Source organism: Pelodiscus sinensis, chromosome 31 (genome assembly GCF_049634645.1).
Source record: "Pelodiscus sinensis isolate JC-2024 chromosome 31, ASM4963464v1, whole genome shotgun sequence".
Lineage (NCBI taxonomy): Eukaryota > Metazoa > Chordata > Testudines > Trionychidae > Pelodiscus > Pelodiscus sinensis.
Window position 1 is genome coordinate 13,132,799 of NC_134741.1, and position 19,386 is coordinate 13,152,184.

General features: G+C 51.4%; 1 protein-coding gene across 2 annotated transcripts; it reads left to right on the forward strand.

Annotated features, from left to right (window-relative positions):
- Positions 1 to 47: 47 nt before the first annotated feature.
- On the forward strand, positions 48 to 12,594 carry LOC142821444 (uncharacterized). 2 transcript variants are annotated; one of them, XM_075912422.1, is made up of 3 exons: positions 48 to 272; positions 4,099 to 4,299; positions 7,402 to 10,048. In XM_075912422.1, the coding sequence occupies exons 2-3, from the start codon at positions 4,113 to 4,115 to the stop codon at positions 8,646 to 8,648; spliced, it is 1,434 nt and encodes a 477-aa protein (XP_075768537.1). In that variant the 5' UTR covers positions 48 to 272; positions 4,099 to 4,112; the 3' UTR covers positions 8,649 to 10,048. The 2 variants fall into 2 exon arrangements, with proteins under 2 accessions (XP_075768537.1, XP_075768536.1); XM_075912421.1 differs by lacking the exon at positions 48 to 272 and adding an exon at positions 301 to 1,323 and having other exon boundaries at positions 7,402 to 12,594.
- The last annotated feature ends 6,792 nt before the right edge of the window (positions 12,595 to 19,386 follow it).

The following is a 19,386-nucleotide window of genomic DNA, read 5'->3' on the forward strand; positions in this document are numbered from 1 at the left end:
AACCGGCATCAGGGGGAAAATGAGGGAGGGGAACAATCTGCGCGTGCGCAGTGGGTCAGTGACTTCGGTCCTGATCCCGAGCTAAGCACGCCAGCGTTCCATTCCTCCCACCCCCGCAAGCCTGCGCGGGCCAACTCCCGTCTGCGCCTGCGCATAGAGTGAGGGCAGCCGTCTCAGCCACGGCTAATACGCATGCTCCAAGAAGGGGGCGTATGCGCCGCGCGTCCTAAGGCGCGAACTTTGAGACCAGCTGCTGGGGCCGCAGCAGCCCGGTGCGTGCGGGGCGGGGGCTGCTCGGGGCCGAACTGCCCGTACCGGTGCGGGGGGGATCGGAAGTGACGGGGGAGGGACCCATCCGCGGTGTTTGCAAACGGGCCCGGGGGGCGGGGATTTCCCGGGGCCATCCTAGGGCTGGGGTCTGGTGGGCACCATGTGCCCAGGGACTGGCCGGGGCGGCGGTTCGCTGCCGGGAGCTCACCTGCGCGCGGGGCGGGACGCGGGGAAACGTTTTAGCTGCAGCCCCTGGAAACCCGCCGTGGCCTGGCCTGGCTCTAGGGCCTGGAGAATCCCTGTTCGGCGTCTGCTCCAAGCGGCCTGGCTCCCGCTGTCAGGCAGGAGCTGGGAACCTGGGGTCGGACATGGCCCCACCCTGCCTGGAACAGGCCCCTGAAGCTCAGGGAAAACTCCAGTACTGGGGAGCCTGCCCTGGCTTTCTAAATTCCCCCTCCCCCTCACTGTCTGCACCACACAAAATCTACTAGGTTGGACCACCCTGGTGTGTGGTGAATGTGGAGAGTCAGGGGCCACATCAGTGAGGTAAAAATAAATACTTTGAAGTAGCAATAAGATCCTCCGGAAAAGGGCTTTTTTTTCCGGAGGATCGGGGCCAGTGTAGACGCTCTTTTCCGGCTTTTCTAAAAGCCGGAAAAAAGCGGCGGACATTTTTATTTAAATGCCGAGGGGGATATTTAAATCCCCCGCGGATTTCCCTATTACGACCTGTGAAATTAACATGCCCCTTTCGGAAAAGGGGCCAGTGTAGACGTAGCCCTGCAGGGGAAGGACCAGCACCAGAGAAGAGAGGCAGGGCAGGTTTGTAGAGGGAGGTGTTAGAAGAGGGGATGAGGAGGAGTAGCTCACATGATCAGAGTGGGGTTACTGGAGGAATGGGCACAAGGGATATAGAAGGGCAGGTTGCAGGAGTGCTGAGGGCAGTGAGAAGAGCAGGAGTCAGGACAGCAGAGGAGGGTGAGGAGTTGGCGGCAGCAGGCACTGGGGGAGCTGATGGAACAAGGGGAGGAGACATGGCAGCAGAGAGAAAAGGTAAAGGTTTAAAAATATTTTGTAATATCTTGGGTGCCACAGTGGCACATCCAAACAAGCCACATGAACTAAGCACTGATACACAACACAAAATATATTTTGCTCATGGGCGGAAACTCTTAGGCTATGTCTACACTTGCAGTTTCTTGAACAAGAACATCTTGCGTAAGAGTTCTTGCACAAGAACACGTCCACACTGCCATGTGCAAGCTGTGCTTTTGCACGAGAGCATCTATGGCAGTGTGTATGCTCAAGAAAGCTCCGATGGCCATTTTAGCCATAAGGGTTTCTTGTGCAAGAAATCCCTGTCGAGCATCCACACTTCCCTCTTGCGCAAGAGAGCTTACACCTGTTAGAAAAGAGCATAGCTCTTGCACAAGATGCCCTCTCTTACCATGCCGTACTGTAAATTTCCTTGTGCAAGAGCAGGCAGGCAGTGTGGATACTCTGTGGGTTCTTGCATAAGAACGACTACTTGCGTAAAAAGTTGTGAGTCTAGACGTAGCCTTAGAGGGAACACTTCCCCAGCCTCTCTGCCCCCGAATTAATGTTACACAGATTGGGTTAATGCAACTGCAGGATAGTTGCATGAGGGGGGTATGGTGGGGGCCAAACTAATCCCTGTTGGTAGGAGGATGGTGGGAAAAGCCCTTCGAGAGGGGTAACATGACACCTTTTACTTCTGGTCATTTGTCCATCTTGCCCTGAGCATGTTTTCTCCAGAGGTGTGGCTAATGGGGGGTCAGGGGGCGTGGCTAATGGGGCACCACCAAAAATTATACAAACCTGCTGCCCATGCGAGATTAAAGGCCTGCTGCAGGGTTGTGGCTTGTTCTTAAAAATGGATAAATTGTCCCATATTTTCTGTCTCTCTCCCCATCAGAGTTGGTGAGTTCTGCTGCTGCCAGATCCCTGCTCACCCACAAATAGGGAACAGGGGTCCAGGGGCTGCCCCAGGGAGTGTCCTTCTTCTGCCAAACTGGGCTCAGAGGAGAGCAACAACTTCTGTTCAGCTATGTCTACATTCACGGCTTCTTGCATGAGAAATATGCAAATGAGCCTAAGTGTGGAATATCATGGAGCCTCATTTGCATACCTAATGAGCCGCCATTTTTTTCAGAAGAGGCTCTTGCGCCAGAAGGAGCTATTTACACTGCCTCTTCTTGCGCAAGAAAAACCCTCTTGCACAATGCTATTATTTCTGAAAATAATCAGCATAGTGGCATTGCACAAGAGGGTTTTTCTTGCGCAAGAAGGGGCAGTGTAGACATAGCCTTCTAGAGTTGTAATAGTCTAGTCAGTTAACCAATTAAGCAAAAACTTATAGGTTAATGGTATAGATAGCATGCTCCTCCCCCACCCACCCACACACTTGCCAGTACATTTTTAGCAGGCTTGAAGAGGATCTGAGAACTATCCCCACTGTGCCTCTGCATTTAAAGTGTGTTAGGAAACAGGGACGAGAGCTCAGGGGCTGCTGTCACTCCATGCTACTTTATCAGAGGTAGCATCCCAGGGCAACAGGCAGCTGGTCCATGGGGAGAGCTGCTTTTTCAACTAGTCCCCTCTCAGATCAGGTCTCGCTTTGCACTGTGTACTACTACCTCTGATATATAAGAGTGGCAGGAGTGTAGAGTGGCAGGGGGCTCGTCAGGAATCAAGCTGGAACACACTGGCTGCCATCCGCACCTCTACGGGCTATAGAATAGTGGAGTGACTCATAAGAATTTTTGAGGTTACTCAACTGTTCAATTAACTGATATTTAACATCCCTAGTCAGCTCTGCCAGAAACCTAATCATGTGAGAGAGGTGTGTGTATGTCTGTGTGGGGGGGGTGTTCCCTCGCCCTTTTGAATCCTAAAGCCTTAAAGATAAGAAGGCTCTAGCTACAGTCATTATGCTTAACGAGAGATCTGACGTTAATTTGAACCATTGTGTTGCTCAGTTCTGATGAATTGGTGCTGAGCTCACTTGAATAGAGTCATTTTACCAGTGGTCCAGTATCCAACATAGGGAAATGCGGTCACGCTCAGCCTGGTGCTTTCTCACATCGCCGGCCACTTGGGTAGATTTTGCTTCCTGAATGTTCACTACAGGCCATGGTTTAAATGTGAAAGCTCCAAGATACTTTAGAACCGTGGTCCCCAACCCGGCGCCCGCCGGGCTCTTTACATGCGCCCGCGGAGCAATCTGGGCTGGCAGGTCCCGGCCCCGGGGGTGCCGCGCGTGCCCTTGCTGGCTCCGGCCTTGGCCCCGCCCCCGGGGGCACCGCGCGTGCCCCGGCCCCGCGGCGCTTACGGGGGGGGAGGGCGCCTCGGCCCCGCGGCGCTTACGGGGGGGAGGGCGCGCTGGCCCCGGGCGCGTGGCTATGGGGAGGGCCCCGCCCCCGGCCGCGTGGCTATGGGGGGGGCCCCGCCCCCGGCCATGCGGCTGGGGGGGGCCGCCCCCGGGCGGGCAAGTGTCCCTGCCCCCTGGCGCCCAGCGGGCGAATGGCCACGCCCGCTGGCGCCCGCCAACCTGAAAAGGTTGGGGACCACTGCTTTAGAAAATGATTTTGTACTTGCAAACTTATCAAGATCTGTATTTCTGAAAGTAATTCCCCATCCTGCAGCCACTGAAGTACCCACCTTACTTTTCTCTTACTTCATTGTATATACAAATATTTTGCATTTTACTCATATATTTGTAGTTCTCATCCCATTTTTTGGTGCCAGAGTCCCTGTGTGCTACATCTGTTGTTACAATACATTCCAATGAGGCTCTTCTCCTGACAGGCTGCAGAACACCCATGTCTTCCCCCAGCTCAGCCCCTACCCTGCAGAGCCAGGAACAGGAGATGGCTGTGGCAGCGCTGGTGAGCTTCGAGGAGGTGGCTGTGTATTTCTCTGAGGAGGAATGGGCTCTGCTGGATCCGGGCCAGAGAACCCTCTACTGGGATGTGATGCAGGAGAATTACGAGGCTGTGAGCTGGCTGGGTAAGGATTCCTGTCCCTTTGGGTATGAGAATCTGGGTGGGTTCTGGAGCAACTGGGTTGGGTTTTGTTTAGGGTTCCTCATTGCTCCTGCCTCCCACTGTCAGGAGTATCTGCCCCAATAATCCTGGCTTCTGTGTGAGAGACTGTCTCCTCCATACCCGCTTCCAGGAGAAGCAGTTTCAGGGACATAACAGTGTTGCTGCTCTTCCCACAACCAAAGTCTCCATGTGCTTTTCACCATCTTGCCAATGTTGTGCCTTGGCCGGAGGTGCGAGTGGAAGGACTCAGACAGGAATGGCAGGTACCAGAGTTGTGGGTCTGGCTCTGGCTGCTATTAGTGCCTGCAGGGTCCCCTTGTGGCAGCAGGCTGAGCCTGTGGAAGGAGGGTGCGGTGCCCTTCCCTGTCTGTGGCTAATCTCTGATATGCTGGGTTTTTTCCAGTGGGAGGGGCTGGGTGCTGGAGCTGAGGGATGATGGATGAGGGGCAGTTCACGCTCTGAGAGTGTTTTCTCAGGGGTAATAGAGAAACGGGGGCAGAGCTCTCCTTGCATTTCAGGCACAGGCTGGGTTTCCTTTTTAAAGTTCAGCTTCATTCTCTCTGGGACTAACTTGCCTCTGTGTTCAGTGGAGATAAATCACGTCATCTGTCTTGTCTTTTTAGAGTGAAATATCTTCGGGTAGGGACTTTTTCTTCCTCTTTGATTGTCTGGCTTCATGCTTAGGAGACCTGTATACAGTTCTCTGCTCGTCACAGACTTCCTGTATGACCTTGATCAAGTCACTTAGACTCTCTCTGTGTGGTCACCTCCGTCTGCAATAGTTATTATAGACTGTGTTTCTCAGAGCTGGGAAAGATAGCTACACTAAAGAGGGGTGATTCTTAGCCCCATATGAGCACCCCAATAGCACAGTGCGGTTCTTATTTACACCAGAGTTCCGGGGTGCTGCTGTGATTGATAATTTTGCTTCCCATAGCAAATGTAGTGCCATATGAATTGCTGCTAGCACCACAGAGAGTCATTACAGCTGTTCAGGGCACCCCTTTCTGGAGCTCTGATGCCAGCGGCACTGGCAGAGCATGCGGCTTGCCCATGCAGCACTCCACAGGGTTGTCACTAAGAAAGACCCAGGTTCCATTCGGAGTCTAAGGTGCTCAGCCAGGTTTATTGTGAAAGGAGCAGGGTGCTAGTGTCCCAGCTCCTCAGGCATAGGTACAATGAGACTTGTCCTAACCCAATAACAGTACCAGCTCAGTCAGAATGCTGCCCCTCAGCCAGCATCACCATGCCCCTCCTCTGACTTCTCTTCTCATACACTGACACAAACAAAATGCATGCTGCATTCCGTGTGTTCTACCCCCTTAGCCTCCTGCCTGTTTGTTTGAACAAAACATCCATATCCATTATCCCCTCATCCCGCTCTTGTGCACAAGGGTCAGTGTCTTTCTGAGCCATCTCTTAGGACTGTGTGTTTGCAACTACTGCGGAGATCTGTGTGTTGATTGGCCTCCTCCTGCTCAGGAATGTGCTTGCCTGGTTTGTTAGTACCCACTGCTCCAACATTCTGCAAAGCCCAGCCTGTTCTAGTTCAAAAACAATGGACATAAACAAGATAGTCATAGTCATCACATCAGAACATTCCCATTGACATGGCAGACAGCACACTTCACACAAGCTTTCTTGCAGTTGTGTAACAGCAGTATCACAATGATCTCCATGGTCATGTCACAGGTGGATCTTCCAAAAACTAAATGAAATTCCGAGAAGGGATGGGGCCAAAGCTGAGGGGAACACGCTCACAAGGTGTAAAGGTGATAGATTCTGTGCAACCCTAGAGGAGCACCAAATCAAAGGCCAGGGTCCCCAGAAGAGCCACACTAGGAAACCACAGAAAGGCTGCTGCTGGCAGAGTAGAACTGAGGCTGCAGAGGGGGAGCTGAGCAACAGCCACAAGCACCAGAAAAGCAGCATGGCCCAGCTCTGCCCCAGCTTGCCCCAAGAGAAGCCCAGCACTACCCTGGGCAGCCGCGGGAATGGCAACTGTTGTGGGCAGCTGGCAGAGCCCACCCAGACACAGGCAATTGGGATCAAGAGTCAGGAGCACAGCCAGGACCTGAAGCAACTAGCCAAGGATTCACTTAGATGCTCAGGCAAGTTCGTCTGCCTCCTTCTGGCCCAAGTAGAACATCTGAGCCAAAGATCGGGGAAGCCCAGCCCACCAGCCAGGAATTTTGTGGGCAGAGCCTTAGGGAGTAGAGATCTGCTCAGTCCCTCATCTCCAAGTCTTAGTGACCTGCCGTGTAGCAGCTGCAGTCTGAACCCTGCTTAGGGACCTTGGTTATCAAACTAGCCTTACTAGAGCACCCCTTCTGAGCAGTGTGTTCCTGTCCGGCCCTGGGATGCCAGGGGGATGGAACGGGCTGTGAGGGAGACTGAGTTGTACCCTAGAGAGTGCAGCAGAGTGCTCAGCTCTTCTGGGGAATGCGCTGGGCCATTCCCGTGATTGTGGTGGGGGGAGATGCACCTTTACTGCTGGTGCGTGTGTCCTGGGATCTTGTACCAGCCAGAGCCCCGTCTCTGCAAGGTGGGGAAAGGAGCCTCTGGGTGGGTGACTTGGATCCTGGCTCTGGAAGCAGTAATGTCACAGACTTTAATGAACAAGATCAGCATTTGCTTCATTGCTCTCCAAACAGGATTTCCAGTCTCAAAAGATCATGTGATCTCCTGGGTGGAGCAAGAGGAGGAGTTGCAGGTCCCAGATTCCCAGAGCTGGGAGGAAGGGGAGATCAACAGTGGCACCCACACATGTGACCAATCAGTTAAAACTCACTCAGAAACCAGTTTATAGCAGGTGTAACTTGTGTGTTTTCATGAAGTCTGTCTGACTCTTCAGCCTGTCTTCAACTCCAGTCAGAGCATGGTGGGTGGGGAAAGGCTGGGTTCTCTTCTCTATGGAAGGGTTGTGAAGGAGGAGAATTAACTCAGCTCATGATAATTCAATCATTATTTGAGTTTCTGGCCCTTTTCTATTCTTCTTTCAGAGTTTTCTTTCAGCTCATCATAGACAATAGCTCTTGTCTGGATTATTTCTCTATTCCAACAGGTGATGGGATGCTGACTGAGAACCACGAGAAGAGTCTTCAGCAGGAAGAACCAGAGCAAGTGGCTCCATATGGGATGTCACTGGGAAGACCTGAAGGGCATGTTTCCCAGATATGTGAGCAGGGAGAGACCTGTGAGAGTCAGCATAGCCCAGAAAGGCAGCACGGAAACCATCCAATAGAGGGACAGGGTAAATCCAGTCACAGAAGCAGAGAGGAGAAAAGAAACACAGAAACTGTTCAACAGAAAATCCCCCATCAACAGACACCCTGCACTTGTAGTGACTGTGAAACTCTTATTGAACATAAAAGAGCTCACACAGGAGAGAAGCTCTTCAAGTGCTCTGACTCTGGGAAAAGCTTCAGTCAGCACTTGCACTGTATGAGCCATCAGATAATACCTACAAAAGAAATACTCCATAACTGCTCTGACTGTGGGAAAAGCTTCAGTAGAAGAGCACACCTTGTTAGACATAGGAGAACCCACACAGGAGAGAAACCTTTCAATTGCTCTGACTGCGGGAAAAGCTTTATTGGGAGCTCAGTCCTTGTTCTCCATAGGAGAACCCATACAGGGGAGAAACCATTCAACTGCTCTGACTGTGGGAAAAGCTTCCGTCAGAATTCACACCTTGTTAAACACAGGAGGACCCACACAGGAGAGAAACCTTTCAATTGCTCTGACTGTGGGAAAATCTTCAGTGGCAGCTCAGACCTTGTTATCCATAGGAGAAGACACACAGGAGAGAAACCTTTCAATTGCTCTGACTGTGGGAAAAGCTTCAGTACGAGTTCAAACCTTGTTACCCATAGGAGGACCCACACAGGGGAGAAACCTTTCAATTGCCCTGACTGCGGGAAAAGCTACAGCTGCAAGTCAAACCTTGTTACCCATAGGAGGACCCACACAGGGGAGAAACCCTTTAGCTGCTCTGACTGTGGGAAAAGCTTCAGTACGAGTTCAGAGCTTGTTACCCATCGGAGGACCCACACAGGGGAGAAACCTTTCAATTGCTCTGACTGTGGGAAAAGCTACAGCTACAAGTCAAACCTTGTTATCCATTGGAGAACCCACACAGGGGAGAGACCCTTCAACTGCTCTGACTGTGGGAAAAGCTTCAGGAAGAGCTCAGACCTTGTTACCCATAAGAGGAGACACACAGGACAGAAACCTTTCAATTGCTTTGACTGTGGGAAAAGCTTCAGTCAGAAGTCACACCTTGTTAAACATAGGAGAACCCACACATGAGAGAGACCCTTCACTTTACCTGCTCTGACTGCAGGATAAGCTTCAGTTGGTGCTCCTGCTTTACTAACCATTAGATAATACAGAGAGTCACCTCATAACAGGTCTGACTGCAGAAAAGGCTTCAAAAACAGGTCAGACTTTGTTAAACGTAAGACAGTCCACAGAGGAGAGAAATTATTCAGCTTCTCTGATGGTGGGAAAAGCTTCAGTCAGAGCTCAAATCTTGTTAGCCATTGGAGAACCCACAGAGGTGAGAAACCTATAACCTGAGTTCCCTTTAAGCCAGTGGTCTCCAAACTTTTTACACCCAAGATACCTTTTTAAATGACAGACCAAGCCAAAATCTACTGCCCTGCCCCTTTCTTGAATCCCTGCCCCTTTCTATTCTCCTTCTCTCCATCACTTGCTATCCCCAGTCCGTATACTGCTGCTTCCCCCCCCCCCCCCAATTCTTCAATAGGAAGAGGTTTTTCCAACATTTGGCCTGTCTGGACTGGACCAAATGTCAGAAAAACCCCTTATTTTGGAAGCCCCCTTATTCCTTGTGGAAAGAGGAATATAGGGGTGACCAAAAGAGCATGTTTGCTCTTCCACTAAAAAAAGTGGAAGAACAAACACATCCCTGGATGCAGAAGAGTTTTTCTGGGATATCTTCAGAATCCTGAAAAATTCTTGCAGTCTAGCCGTATCTTTGTTGGGTTGAGACAGGATGTGTAGGCTCTGGGGTGGGAATGAGGGATTTGGGCGTGGAAAGGGGTGAGAGGTGCAAGCTCTGGGAGGAAATCTGGATGCAGGAGGAGGTGGAGAAGGGGACGCTGCCTCGGGGAGGGGGCTCTAGGCCAGGCAGTGTTGGGGTACTAAGCAAGCCACAGGCTTGTGGATGTGAAGGTGCAGGAATTTGGGTTGGGGTATGTGAGTGGCTCAGGGCAGGGGATTCCAGTGTATGATAAGCTCAGATGTAGGGAGGGTCTGGGGGAAGGGGGAGTGCAGGAATGGCTGTGGCCAGATGGGGGCTTGGCCCCAATTGGAGGTTTGTTGGCCAGGCATCATTTTTAAATAAAATACTATGTCAAACACAAAATTTCTGCATTGTATTTATTTGAGAAGGGCAGGGAACCTGTCTTGAGTCAGGGGTCACTGACCCACAGAAAAGACAGTTGAGAGCAGGGGACATGGTACTGAGGAAGGGTGCTAGTGGATGCTGGGGCAGAGAACAGGGTGCCAGTGGGGGCAGGGTTCTGTGGCTGAGGGCAGGAACAGAAGAGCTGAGGGAGAGGAAACAGGGTGCCATGAAGACAGGTTTCTGCAGCAGGGGACAGGTTTCTGCAGTGGGTGGCAGAGGACCGGGGGTGCCAGGTTTCTGCAGCAGAGGGGGGGAACGACAGGTTTCTGCAGCAGAGGGAGGGCAACAGGTTTCTGCAGTAGGGGGCAAAGTGCCCATGGGGACTGCAGCGGGGGGGACAGGTTTCTGCAGCAGGGGGGCCGGGGAGAGGGAACGAGGGGCAAGAGGGCAGGGGATGAGTTTCTGCAGTGGGGGAGAAGGTTCTGTGGCAGGGAGCAGGACAGCGTTTGGGGGGCAGGAACAGGGTTTGGGGGCGGGGTGCCAGTGGGGTCAGGGAGTCCCCTACACCAGCCTTGGAGGGAAGCCTCCATTGCGCACTCCTGCCGGGGCTGACCCCTCCCTCCCATGGAGGAAGGAAGCCCCGTCGCGTGCCTCTATGGGGCCTGACTCCCTCCTTCCATGGAGTAGAAAAGCCCGTGCATGTGACCCCTTGATGCTGACTTGCCCTTTCCCCGGCAGAGCAGGGAAGCCCATGCACGCGCTGCCTCTGGGCCTGACTCCCTCCTCCCGCAGAGAAAGGAAAGCCTCTGGGGACTTACCCTGTAAGTTCCCGGAACATCAGGGATCTGGGGCAAGGAAACAGCTAGTGCATTTCTGGAACCCCTGGAAGCGATGCGCAGCTGTAGGACTTCTGTCCACTCCGTGGGAAGCTGCTGCTTCCTCCATTGTTGCTCGTGATTGACTGGTCGAGGCCTCGAGATCGACCAGTTGATTGCAATCGACTGGTTGGTGACCCCAGCTTTAAGCTATGTGGCCAGGTGGCTGTGCCGCAGCCTATTAAATGACATGTGAGCTTGTAGGGCTTTGGTGGGGAAAGATACCTCTACCCACTGGTCTCAACCCCAGCTGAGTCCTTCTGTGGCCAGAGGACAGTAGGCTATCCCATGGCCCCAGCTCCAAAGCTACCATGGCAGGGATAGGTGGGTCTCCCTTCCCCTTCACAGTAGCACCTGAACTGGGTGAGGGAGAACTTATGGGAGTTTTCTCTCCTGGATGTAGCCTTTCTGTGGCATACATGCAAATCCTCTCCATCTTTGAGATCACACCCCTAGCTGGAGCCCTCAACCAAAATTCCCTCTAAGATTTTCCATCCATGAATAGAGCGAGTTTTTTCTTGTGCACAGAGTGACATCCTATGTGCTTGTTCAGATGTGTGCCACGGTGACACCCACAAGTTACTGAGAATTTTTACACACATGCGTGCACATACACACACACAGGTTCAGTTTAAATTATGGAAGAAAAATACTGAAACCAAGGATAATTACTGTAGTAAGTTGAGGGTCAGTAACATGGAGTCAGCAGGCCTAAATAGAGGCCTGTAACATGAAAACAGCAACAGGCCTGCAATCTAATGAGCAAGACTTTGGTTCAGTAACACAGGAGCCAAGAAAGAAGCCCTATTGATAAACTGTGTGATTGTGTAAGTTAGGTCGAGCATGGAAGGACATAGGGAGGCACTGGGTACAGACTGTAAGCCAAAGGGGAGTAATGGAAAATCTTAATAAGAAATGTCTTGGTACAAAGACTCCCTAAAAATTAATGCACATATCGACCTAGGTTCAGGACCGGGTCGGAATTGACAGCATGAAGGATAGTAAGTAAGCCCCCCTTCCATAAGGTGAGGGGTGGTAACTAGGCAACAGAGGGTGGTAACCTGGTACGTAAAGAAATGATGTAAGTTGTACCTGTCTATAAAAAGACACCGCAGAGGGTGCTCTCCGGCCGACCTTGGGGGGGTCGCACTAGGTGCCTGAACGGCAGGTGTCATTGCCTAAACTTACAGAATGCACAGTAGTTTAACTCTGACTGACTGCTGTTAATATCTGTTATATGGCAATAGGCCTGCCCAGTGTTGGTACCTTGTCAACGCGGGCTATAGTGCCCAGTGGTGTAACATTGTACTGATCTCTGTTACCAACTGGTAGAGCTTCGCATTTGACAATAAACCTGCTCGATTGATTTCAAACCTTGCCTGCATCTGTTGTTTCCGGGGCCTCTCAGAGATCTCTTGTGTTGACCCAAGTGCACGGGGTCTAACACTCTAGAAAAAGGGAGTACCGATTGTTAAGCACGCAGCCGAGAGTTTAACAATGGAGTAGAAGTCCTGTCAGGAGTGCGCCAGGACAACCCTGACCAGACGACGCTGACACTGACAGTCCAGACCACCGAAGGTACCGAGGTACGAAAACACTGAGGTACGACAATTACCAAGGTGCATAACCTTGCATATGTGCACCCTGAAAACTTCCCAGTTGGGTACCCATCTCATTCCCACCCAGGCTTGCTCCACTGTTCCTGCATCCATGAGCTCCTCAGCCGCTGCACCCCCATCTTGTGCACCCTTTACCACCGTCCCTGCATTGTGCCCCCTTTGCCTCTAACTTTTGCAGTGTCCCCTTCCTCCCAACCCGTCCACTTTCCTCCAGTCAAACCCCTCCACTTTTCTCCAGTCTAATCCAGTCAAAGTGCAGTAATTTGTAAAGCATAAAAAATGAATACACCGTCCCTCGCCATTGACTCTTGAAACTCATCCTGCAGTTACAATTTAATGACATTTAGAAGATGAATTTAGGGATATCACCAGAAACTTTTATCCAGCTCTTTTTCTTCAGTCCACATTCCTACACTGTATATAGGACATAATCTAATTATTGATTTTCTTATAGTATCTGCTTTCTTTAGACCCCTGTGAATCATAGAAAAGTCCCTTTAATATGTTGTCTTCAATTGCATATTGATTTAGCATCAATAGAAAATAATCAACATCCATTAAGAAAATTTTAGTTGCCGCTACACAGTGCATGTGGGTATGAGAGCAAGATTGAGAGAAATAACTTCCACAGGAAGAAAAATAGTCATTGGCACAATCAACACTATTGAATGATTGATGCCTTCACAAGTGACAAGAATATAGAGGGTCAGAGAGAATTGTTCTCCTTTACTTGATTTAGGCTGTTAAATATGAACTGGGTGCAGATCATTTCTGTAGTCATCTGCCATCTATTTTATCCCTCAAATAACCTGCAGAATTAACTTGTGATCCTGAGGTGGAACACTACCATGTGTCCCTGGCTCTGGCCTTGGCTGCTGGAGCAGCTGCTGGAGTGACCCCACTGGCACGTGGTTCTGGGCTGGGGCTGCTGAAGAACTCAGTGCCCATGATGCTGCTGTGACTCAGGCCCTGGCAAAGGCTGCAAAAGCATAAACCACCTGCAGCACAGTTACTGCTCCCTCCAGCCAGGCTGCTGGAGGAAGTGCCAGCTATGGCTCTAGCTTTGGCTGGGGCCACTAGAACAAGCGCGGTCTGCCACACAGCTCACCTCAGAGCAGTTGAGTAGCTGTTGTGTGGCTCTGCTGTAGAGGTTCTCAGCCTCAGTCCCACCCTAGAACCAGCCCTCACATCTGCGTTGTCCAACTCTTTGCCCCAATCCTATGTTCCTTCCCACAATCCAAATACCCTGAGCCTCACTCCTTACTTTTTTGTACCAACACAGAGATGGGGTGTCATACATTCCCTGCCTATGGGTACACTGTCATGCTGTTGGGCTTAGCCTAAGCCACACCCCAGAATCCCTCAAAAACAAACACTGGCACCCTGTTCCAAATTGTCCAGCAGAGGCCCTTTTATTAACGAAACCCAGCCCCTTAATTAACAGAAGCATCACCACCTTGGCTAATGTCTATGAGTAGGGTCCTTGATTAACACATACCACACTTTCTTCCGGCCAGAACTCTCCAGTGAGGGCCTCAGATCAACAGAATCACAGCTTTCCAGGCTATTGTCCCCCAAGAAACGTTCTTACTTAAGTGCACAGCCTTCTCGGCTCAAGTGCAACAACAGGGTAATCTTAGTATGGGCTAGCAAAGGGGTCAGCCCCTGGGTTGGAGGTAGGGGGACGTGGGCCTTTCCATCAGGTCCCAACCCAGGGCCCGAAGGGCAGGGAAAGGGTTGGTGGGATGAGCCAAAACTCACCAAACCCCAGGGGCAATTCAAGTATTCCCACCCTGGGCCACTTCCTACCATGCAGTGTCTGCCTACCTGTAGTCACTCTCCATCGCTAAGGTCAGAATCACAACCAGGCTTGTTGGTTGGGATGAAGACTTCAGTGACAGCTGCGGTGAGGATTGCTCAGCTTGGTCTAGCAATCTTCGCTGCCTTGCTCTTGCTGGAACCCCTACCTGAGGATCGGTGACCTGGGAGGGACTGACCCCTGCTGGTATCGCAAACACTCCCCCAGCTTCAGGAAGGTCTGAGAGGTCCTGGCCTGCCCCAGACAGGGGCATTGGTTCCTCTGGCACCCTTGGCATCCCTCGCCAGGTGATCCCCACTTGGGGTTGGTGGACCAGCTCACTCAAGGCAGGCCCTTGTACTGTTGCTGCCTCCATGCTTAGTGCTCCTCTTGACTCTCTCTCCTCCCCCTGCAGTCTGGGAACATTTATAGTTCCTGCAAGAGGAACGCCAGCATGGCTGAATGCAACCAGGTGCACACAAGTGCTTTCCACTGCCATCCTACCTCCGCGGCTTGGGATCATGCACAGCAGAGCCAATGCAGTGAGGCTATCTCGTCCCAGAGTGTGACACCTCCCCTGACCACAGTGCAGGGTGCAAGCACCCCATCACATACCTGTAACAAAACTCATTCTGCACCCGTGTGGCAAAAATTCAATGGAACACTGTGTGTAACTGCCATGAGTGTGAAAAAACCTTCAGAGTTCAGAACTTTTTAGATATAGGAAAATCCACACTGAAGAGCAACCCTTCAACTTCTCCTGTGCCACATCCAGTACCACACCTTTCACAGATGAAGGCTATAAAAACCAATTGCACCAAATCCAAGCAGGTTCTCATGATCCCAAAAGATCTGCCACATATCCAGGTCAATTTATACTTTAGATCCTACCTGAAAGAGCACACTGTGCCAGTCCTTTAGAATCTAAAACCAAAAGATTTATTAATAATGAAAGAAAGAAAATGTTGAGAGTAAAATTGTAGAATGAAACAAATTGAATACACTAATTGCACTGTTCCTGGTGCAGAATTGCAGCAGAGATGGAATAAATCATTATCTTAAATCTTTCTGGAGCCCTTCCCATTGTTAGGATGGGTCACCAGTCCTTTTGGGCTCAATTCATATCAAAGATGTTCCTGAAGTGATAAGCTGGAATGAAGATGTGGATCCCCCAGGGAATCGCTTTATACCCTTGCCTATGTGGAGGAAATTCCATTCTTCTCATTGTGTGAAAGTACCTCCCAAAATGGAGTTTTTCACAGGAGCAAGTCACCTGTCCATGCATAACTCAGTCCTTTTAGACAGACAGCCATGGTGTACATGCTGGTCTGAACTTACATATCAAAGTCTTCAGCTGTGTATTTGGTGCCACTTGAGGTGCATTGTCAGTCAAGTATTGATATTCATTCATGTGACCCTTTCACAATAGGTGGGTGCACCCCAGGGGCAGCAAGAATTCAGGCCCTTAGGCCAGTGCATTGGGGCAATGTGTGAGCCCTGCCATAAACATTGTCTCCTCCCACTGGGGAAGGCAGCTGGGCAGGACTGGCCTGCAGCCCAAGTCTCATTCAGCCCCAGGTGAAGGAGGTAACAGAGAGGGCAGGAAAGTCCATGGCTGGCCCTGCACAAAGTCTGTTCATGATGGAACCTCTCCCAGCAGGACTCTGACCTGTTGCCTGCAGAATGTTCTTCCTGTTTCATTTTTTGTGTCTGACCATCTGTCCTGGACAGTCAGCAGCTAGCCTGGGGTTGGAACCCAGTACTGTGGCATTAATAGCAAAGCATGCTAAGCCACTGAGCTATCCAGCCCACAGGGAAAATATTCCCCAAGTGACCCCTTTGGAATGGAGCCCTGGGCAGCAGCAGAGCTAATGTGGGGTCTGGAATGAGATGGGTGAGGCAGGAGGGTAGAATACGAAGACAGGGGCATTAGCTCAAATGGTAGTTCATGTGCTTAGCAGACAGGAAAGAGTGGGATTAATTCCCCTTCCAGTTACAGGAGTGTCCTCTTCCCTCCTTTTCACAGACAGAGTAGGTCAGGGGCTAAGCGCCTCCAGTGGCCCCTTCCTACTTGGCCTCCCACAAAGCCAGGACTGAAAGCTGCTGGACCCCAGGGCCAGGCAATGGCAGGAGCACTGGTTGCAGGTGGAGCAGGGTTAGCTCCATTGGAAAAGTGTGCTGCCCTTGCACAAGGATTTGCTCCCACTTGTTCTCTGGTGCTGAGGGGCCAGCCCCTTTCCTGCTGCCCCAGCTCTTATTCCCACAATGCACTTTGTGCAGGGGCTGTTGGTCTTTGTGCCAAGGCTTCTGGCTGGAAGCCAGGACTCAGGGCCCTTCACCTATTACATGTATCCCCTGACCCTCTGTTCCATTCACATTGTCTGGCTGTCTACAGCACGGACTGAGCCAGTGGCCTGTGCTGCAGCTGTGATGGCATCAGGCCTGTCTGCTCAGTCTGGAGACCAAGCTCCAGTGGTTGTCAAACACCCAGCAGGAGGCACAAAACTCTGTTGAACCGGAGGACAAGGAAGGCAAAGCACCTGAAGTGGGAGGGCTGTGAAGGCTAGGACTATAACAGAGTTTAAAGAGAAGCTAGATAATTTCATGGAGGTTAGGTCCATAAAAGGCTATTAGCCAGGGGATAGAAATGGTGTCCCTGGCCTCTGTTTGTCAGAGGCTGGAGAAGGATGGCAGGAGACAAATCACTTGATCATTATCTTTGGTCCACCCTCTCTGGGACACCTGGTGCTAGCCACAGTCGGCAGACAGGCTACTGAGCTAGATGGACCTTTGGTCTGACCCAGCACAGACATTCTTATGTTCTTATTTGCTAATGAGGGATTTGGACAGCTCCTGGAGAGGGGGAGATTGCAAGTGTGAAGCATCCTTGCCAACTGTCTCACTGAAAAAAGGAAGGTAAATTCTCCTTTCCCTTGACTAACTGACCTAGAAGACAGATGCCCTTGTGGAGAAGGTAGAAGCTTCCAAGAGGTCTCTTGTTGCTATAGCAGGGGAATTAGCTCAAGTGGCAGAGCACTCACTTAGTAGTGAGAGGTATTAGGCTTGGTACCCATATTCTCCACTATTGGGGAAAAATTCCCACTTTTCTTCTCACAGGTAGAGCCAGCCAGGGGGCTAAGTGTCTCTAGTGGCCCCCTCCCTCTTCCTACGTTGTCTCCCCAAAAGCCAGCCACACTGGGGTAGAAAGCTGCTGGGACTCAGCCTTCCATTGCCTCGCAGTGACAGACGCGGTGGAAACAGGCCCCAGGGGGCAGAGTTGCCCAATGGGAAAGTGCCTGCTACACAGGGGAGAGGCAGTGACTCCCTCCACATGGTCTCCAGCCAGCTCCCTGGGGGTGGAGCATTGGCTGCTTCCTTGCTGGCCTAACAAGACAGCTCTTTGCCCCAGCGTCCATGCTCCTCCTCACAAAGCTGATTGGCTGGCAAAGAGTGCCACTCAATGGCACAATTGCTCGGCTCCCTGGCATGCACTGAGTGATGGAGCAGACTGATGGGAGGTGTCGGTGGAGCAGGTCACCAACCCGGCTCCTGAACTCAGCCCATGCGGGAGGCAGCCAGGAGGAAGCCAGAGATGGGCAAGACCAGGGGACAGGAAAGGGTGAGTCAGAAAACAGAGACAGGGCAGCAGTAAAGAACATCCAAAAACCCAGCCTAACTCCTTGGCCGGCTGCCATGCGAACCACTACTCCATCTGCCGCCAACCCACAGCGCTTTCCCTGCTCAGCCCCACAGCTGCTTAATGAGCCCTGCCCAGCCAGGGGTTTGGAATTCTGCCCACACAGCTGCCATGAGCTCTTAGGCTGGCACTGGGGAGGCCTGAGTCCAGGCAGTGCCCAGTGGAGCCCAGTGAGGGCGGAGGGAAGGGCTGGTACATGGGGGTGGGGTCGGGGACTGTTCTTAAAGGCTGCAGGTGCTGTTAGACCCTTTTGTCCTTTCCTGTCTCACCCTAGTGCTGAGCAACACTCAGTGTCAGTCTGAGCATCCGTCCTGCTCTGGGATGTGTCTCTGTGGCAAGAACCTGCCCAGGCGGCTCTAGCAGTGAGGCCCCTTCCTGGAAGCACCAATCAGTGCGAGCTGAGTGAAGGGGGAGGCAGGACCAGGGGGAGAAGGCTCCATGACTGTGTAAGAGGGAGGCTCTGCCCTGGCCTGTGGGGAATTGTTGCCTCTCCTAGGTGCCCAGGCCTGGTGGGTCATTTCCCCAAGTTACTGAGTGGGGGCTGGAGCCAGTTCTGTGTTGTCTCCTTCAACAACAAAACTGAATCAATGGATTTTGTGCCAACCTGACACTGCGCTGGGCTAGTGCTGTGTGTGCCAGGGAGCTTCCTGTAGCGCTGCCCATGCAGGAGAGAGGAGGGCAGTTTGAGTCATCCAGCTCTGCCCCTTCTGAAAATGGCAAGTGTTGTCTTCACAGTGAGGAAGAATGGGAAGGAGCTCTGAAGTAACCTCTTAGGTCACAGCTGCTGTAACATGTGACAGTGAGGTGAAAAAAACAATTAGGCAGTTGTCATGTGAAATTTCAGGTTGGTTTCCCTGACTGGGAATCAAACCCAAGCCACAACAGCAAGAGTGCCGTATCCTAACCACTAGGAACACAGAAGTGGGCATATTTGCTCACTTACACTAGTCTTTCGCAGGCCATTTTCTGTCCACTTCGGGATGGGGGGTTCCATTGTCCCTTGCCCAGAGGGGACAAGAAAAGCCAAACAAAACATCAAAGCAGCCAGACTGGGCCATGCCAGTTGTCCAACTACCCCAGGATCCTGTCTCATGACAGCAGCCAATTTCATTGTCCCGAGGGAATCCTCAGGACAATTATGAAGTGATCCCTCCCGTCACCCAGTCCCAGCTTCTGGAATACACAAGCTAGGGACACCTTCCCTATCCATTCTGGTTAAATGCCATTGATTGACCTTTCCTACATTAAATTATCCAGTTCTTTTTTGGACCTTCTTGTAGATTTCACCTTCTCAACATCCTCTTGCAAGGAGTTCCACTGGGTGCAAAAATGCTTCCTTTTGGTTTATTTTTAACTTGGTGTCTTACCAGTTTCATTCTAGCACCCTGGTTCTTGAGTAGGAGAAAAAATAATTTTTGATTTGCTTTTTGCATCCCTGTCATCATTACATAACCCCTGTCCCATCGCCCCTTGCTCATCCCTTTTCCAAGCTGAGAAGAAGTTCCATGAACTCCTGGGAGCTGCTTTCCAAAGAAGAGGCATTTCCAGCGTATCTAAGCCCAATCCCTCTACACAAAGCCCCAGGAAATACCAATAGACATTGGGAAAGCTACCTCTCGGGCAGCACTACTGAATAGATCTGGCTGGGATCCGGCTGACTAACGCCATCAATGGAAGAGTCCCAAT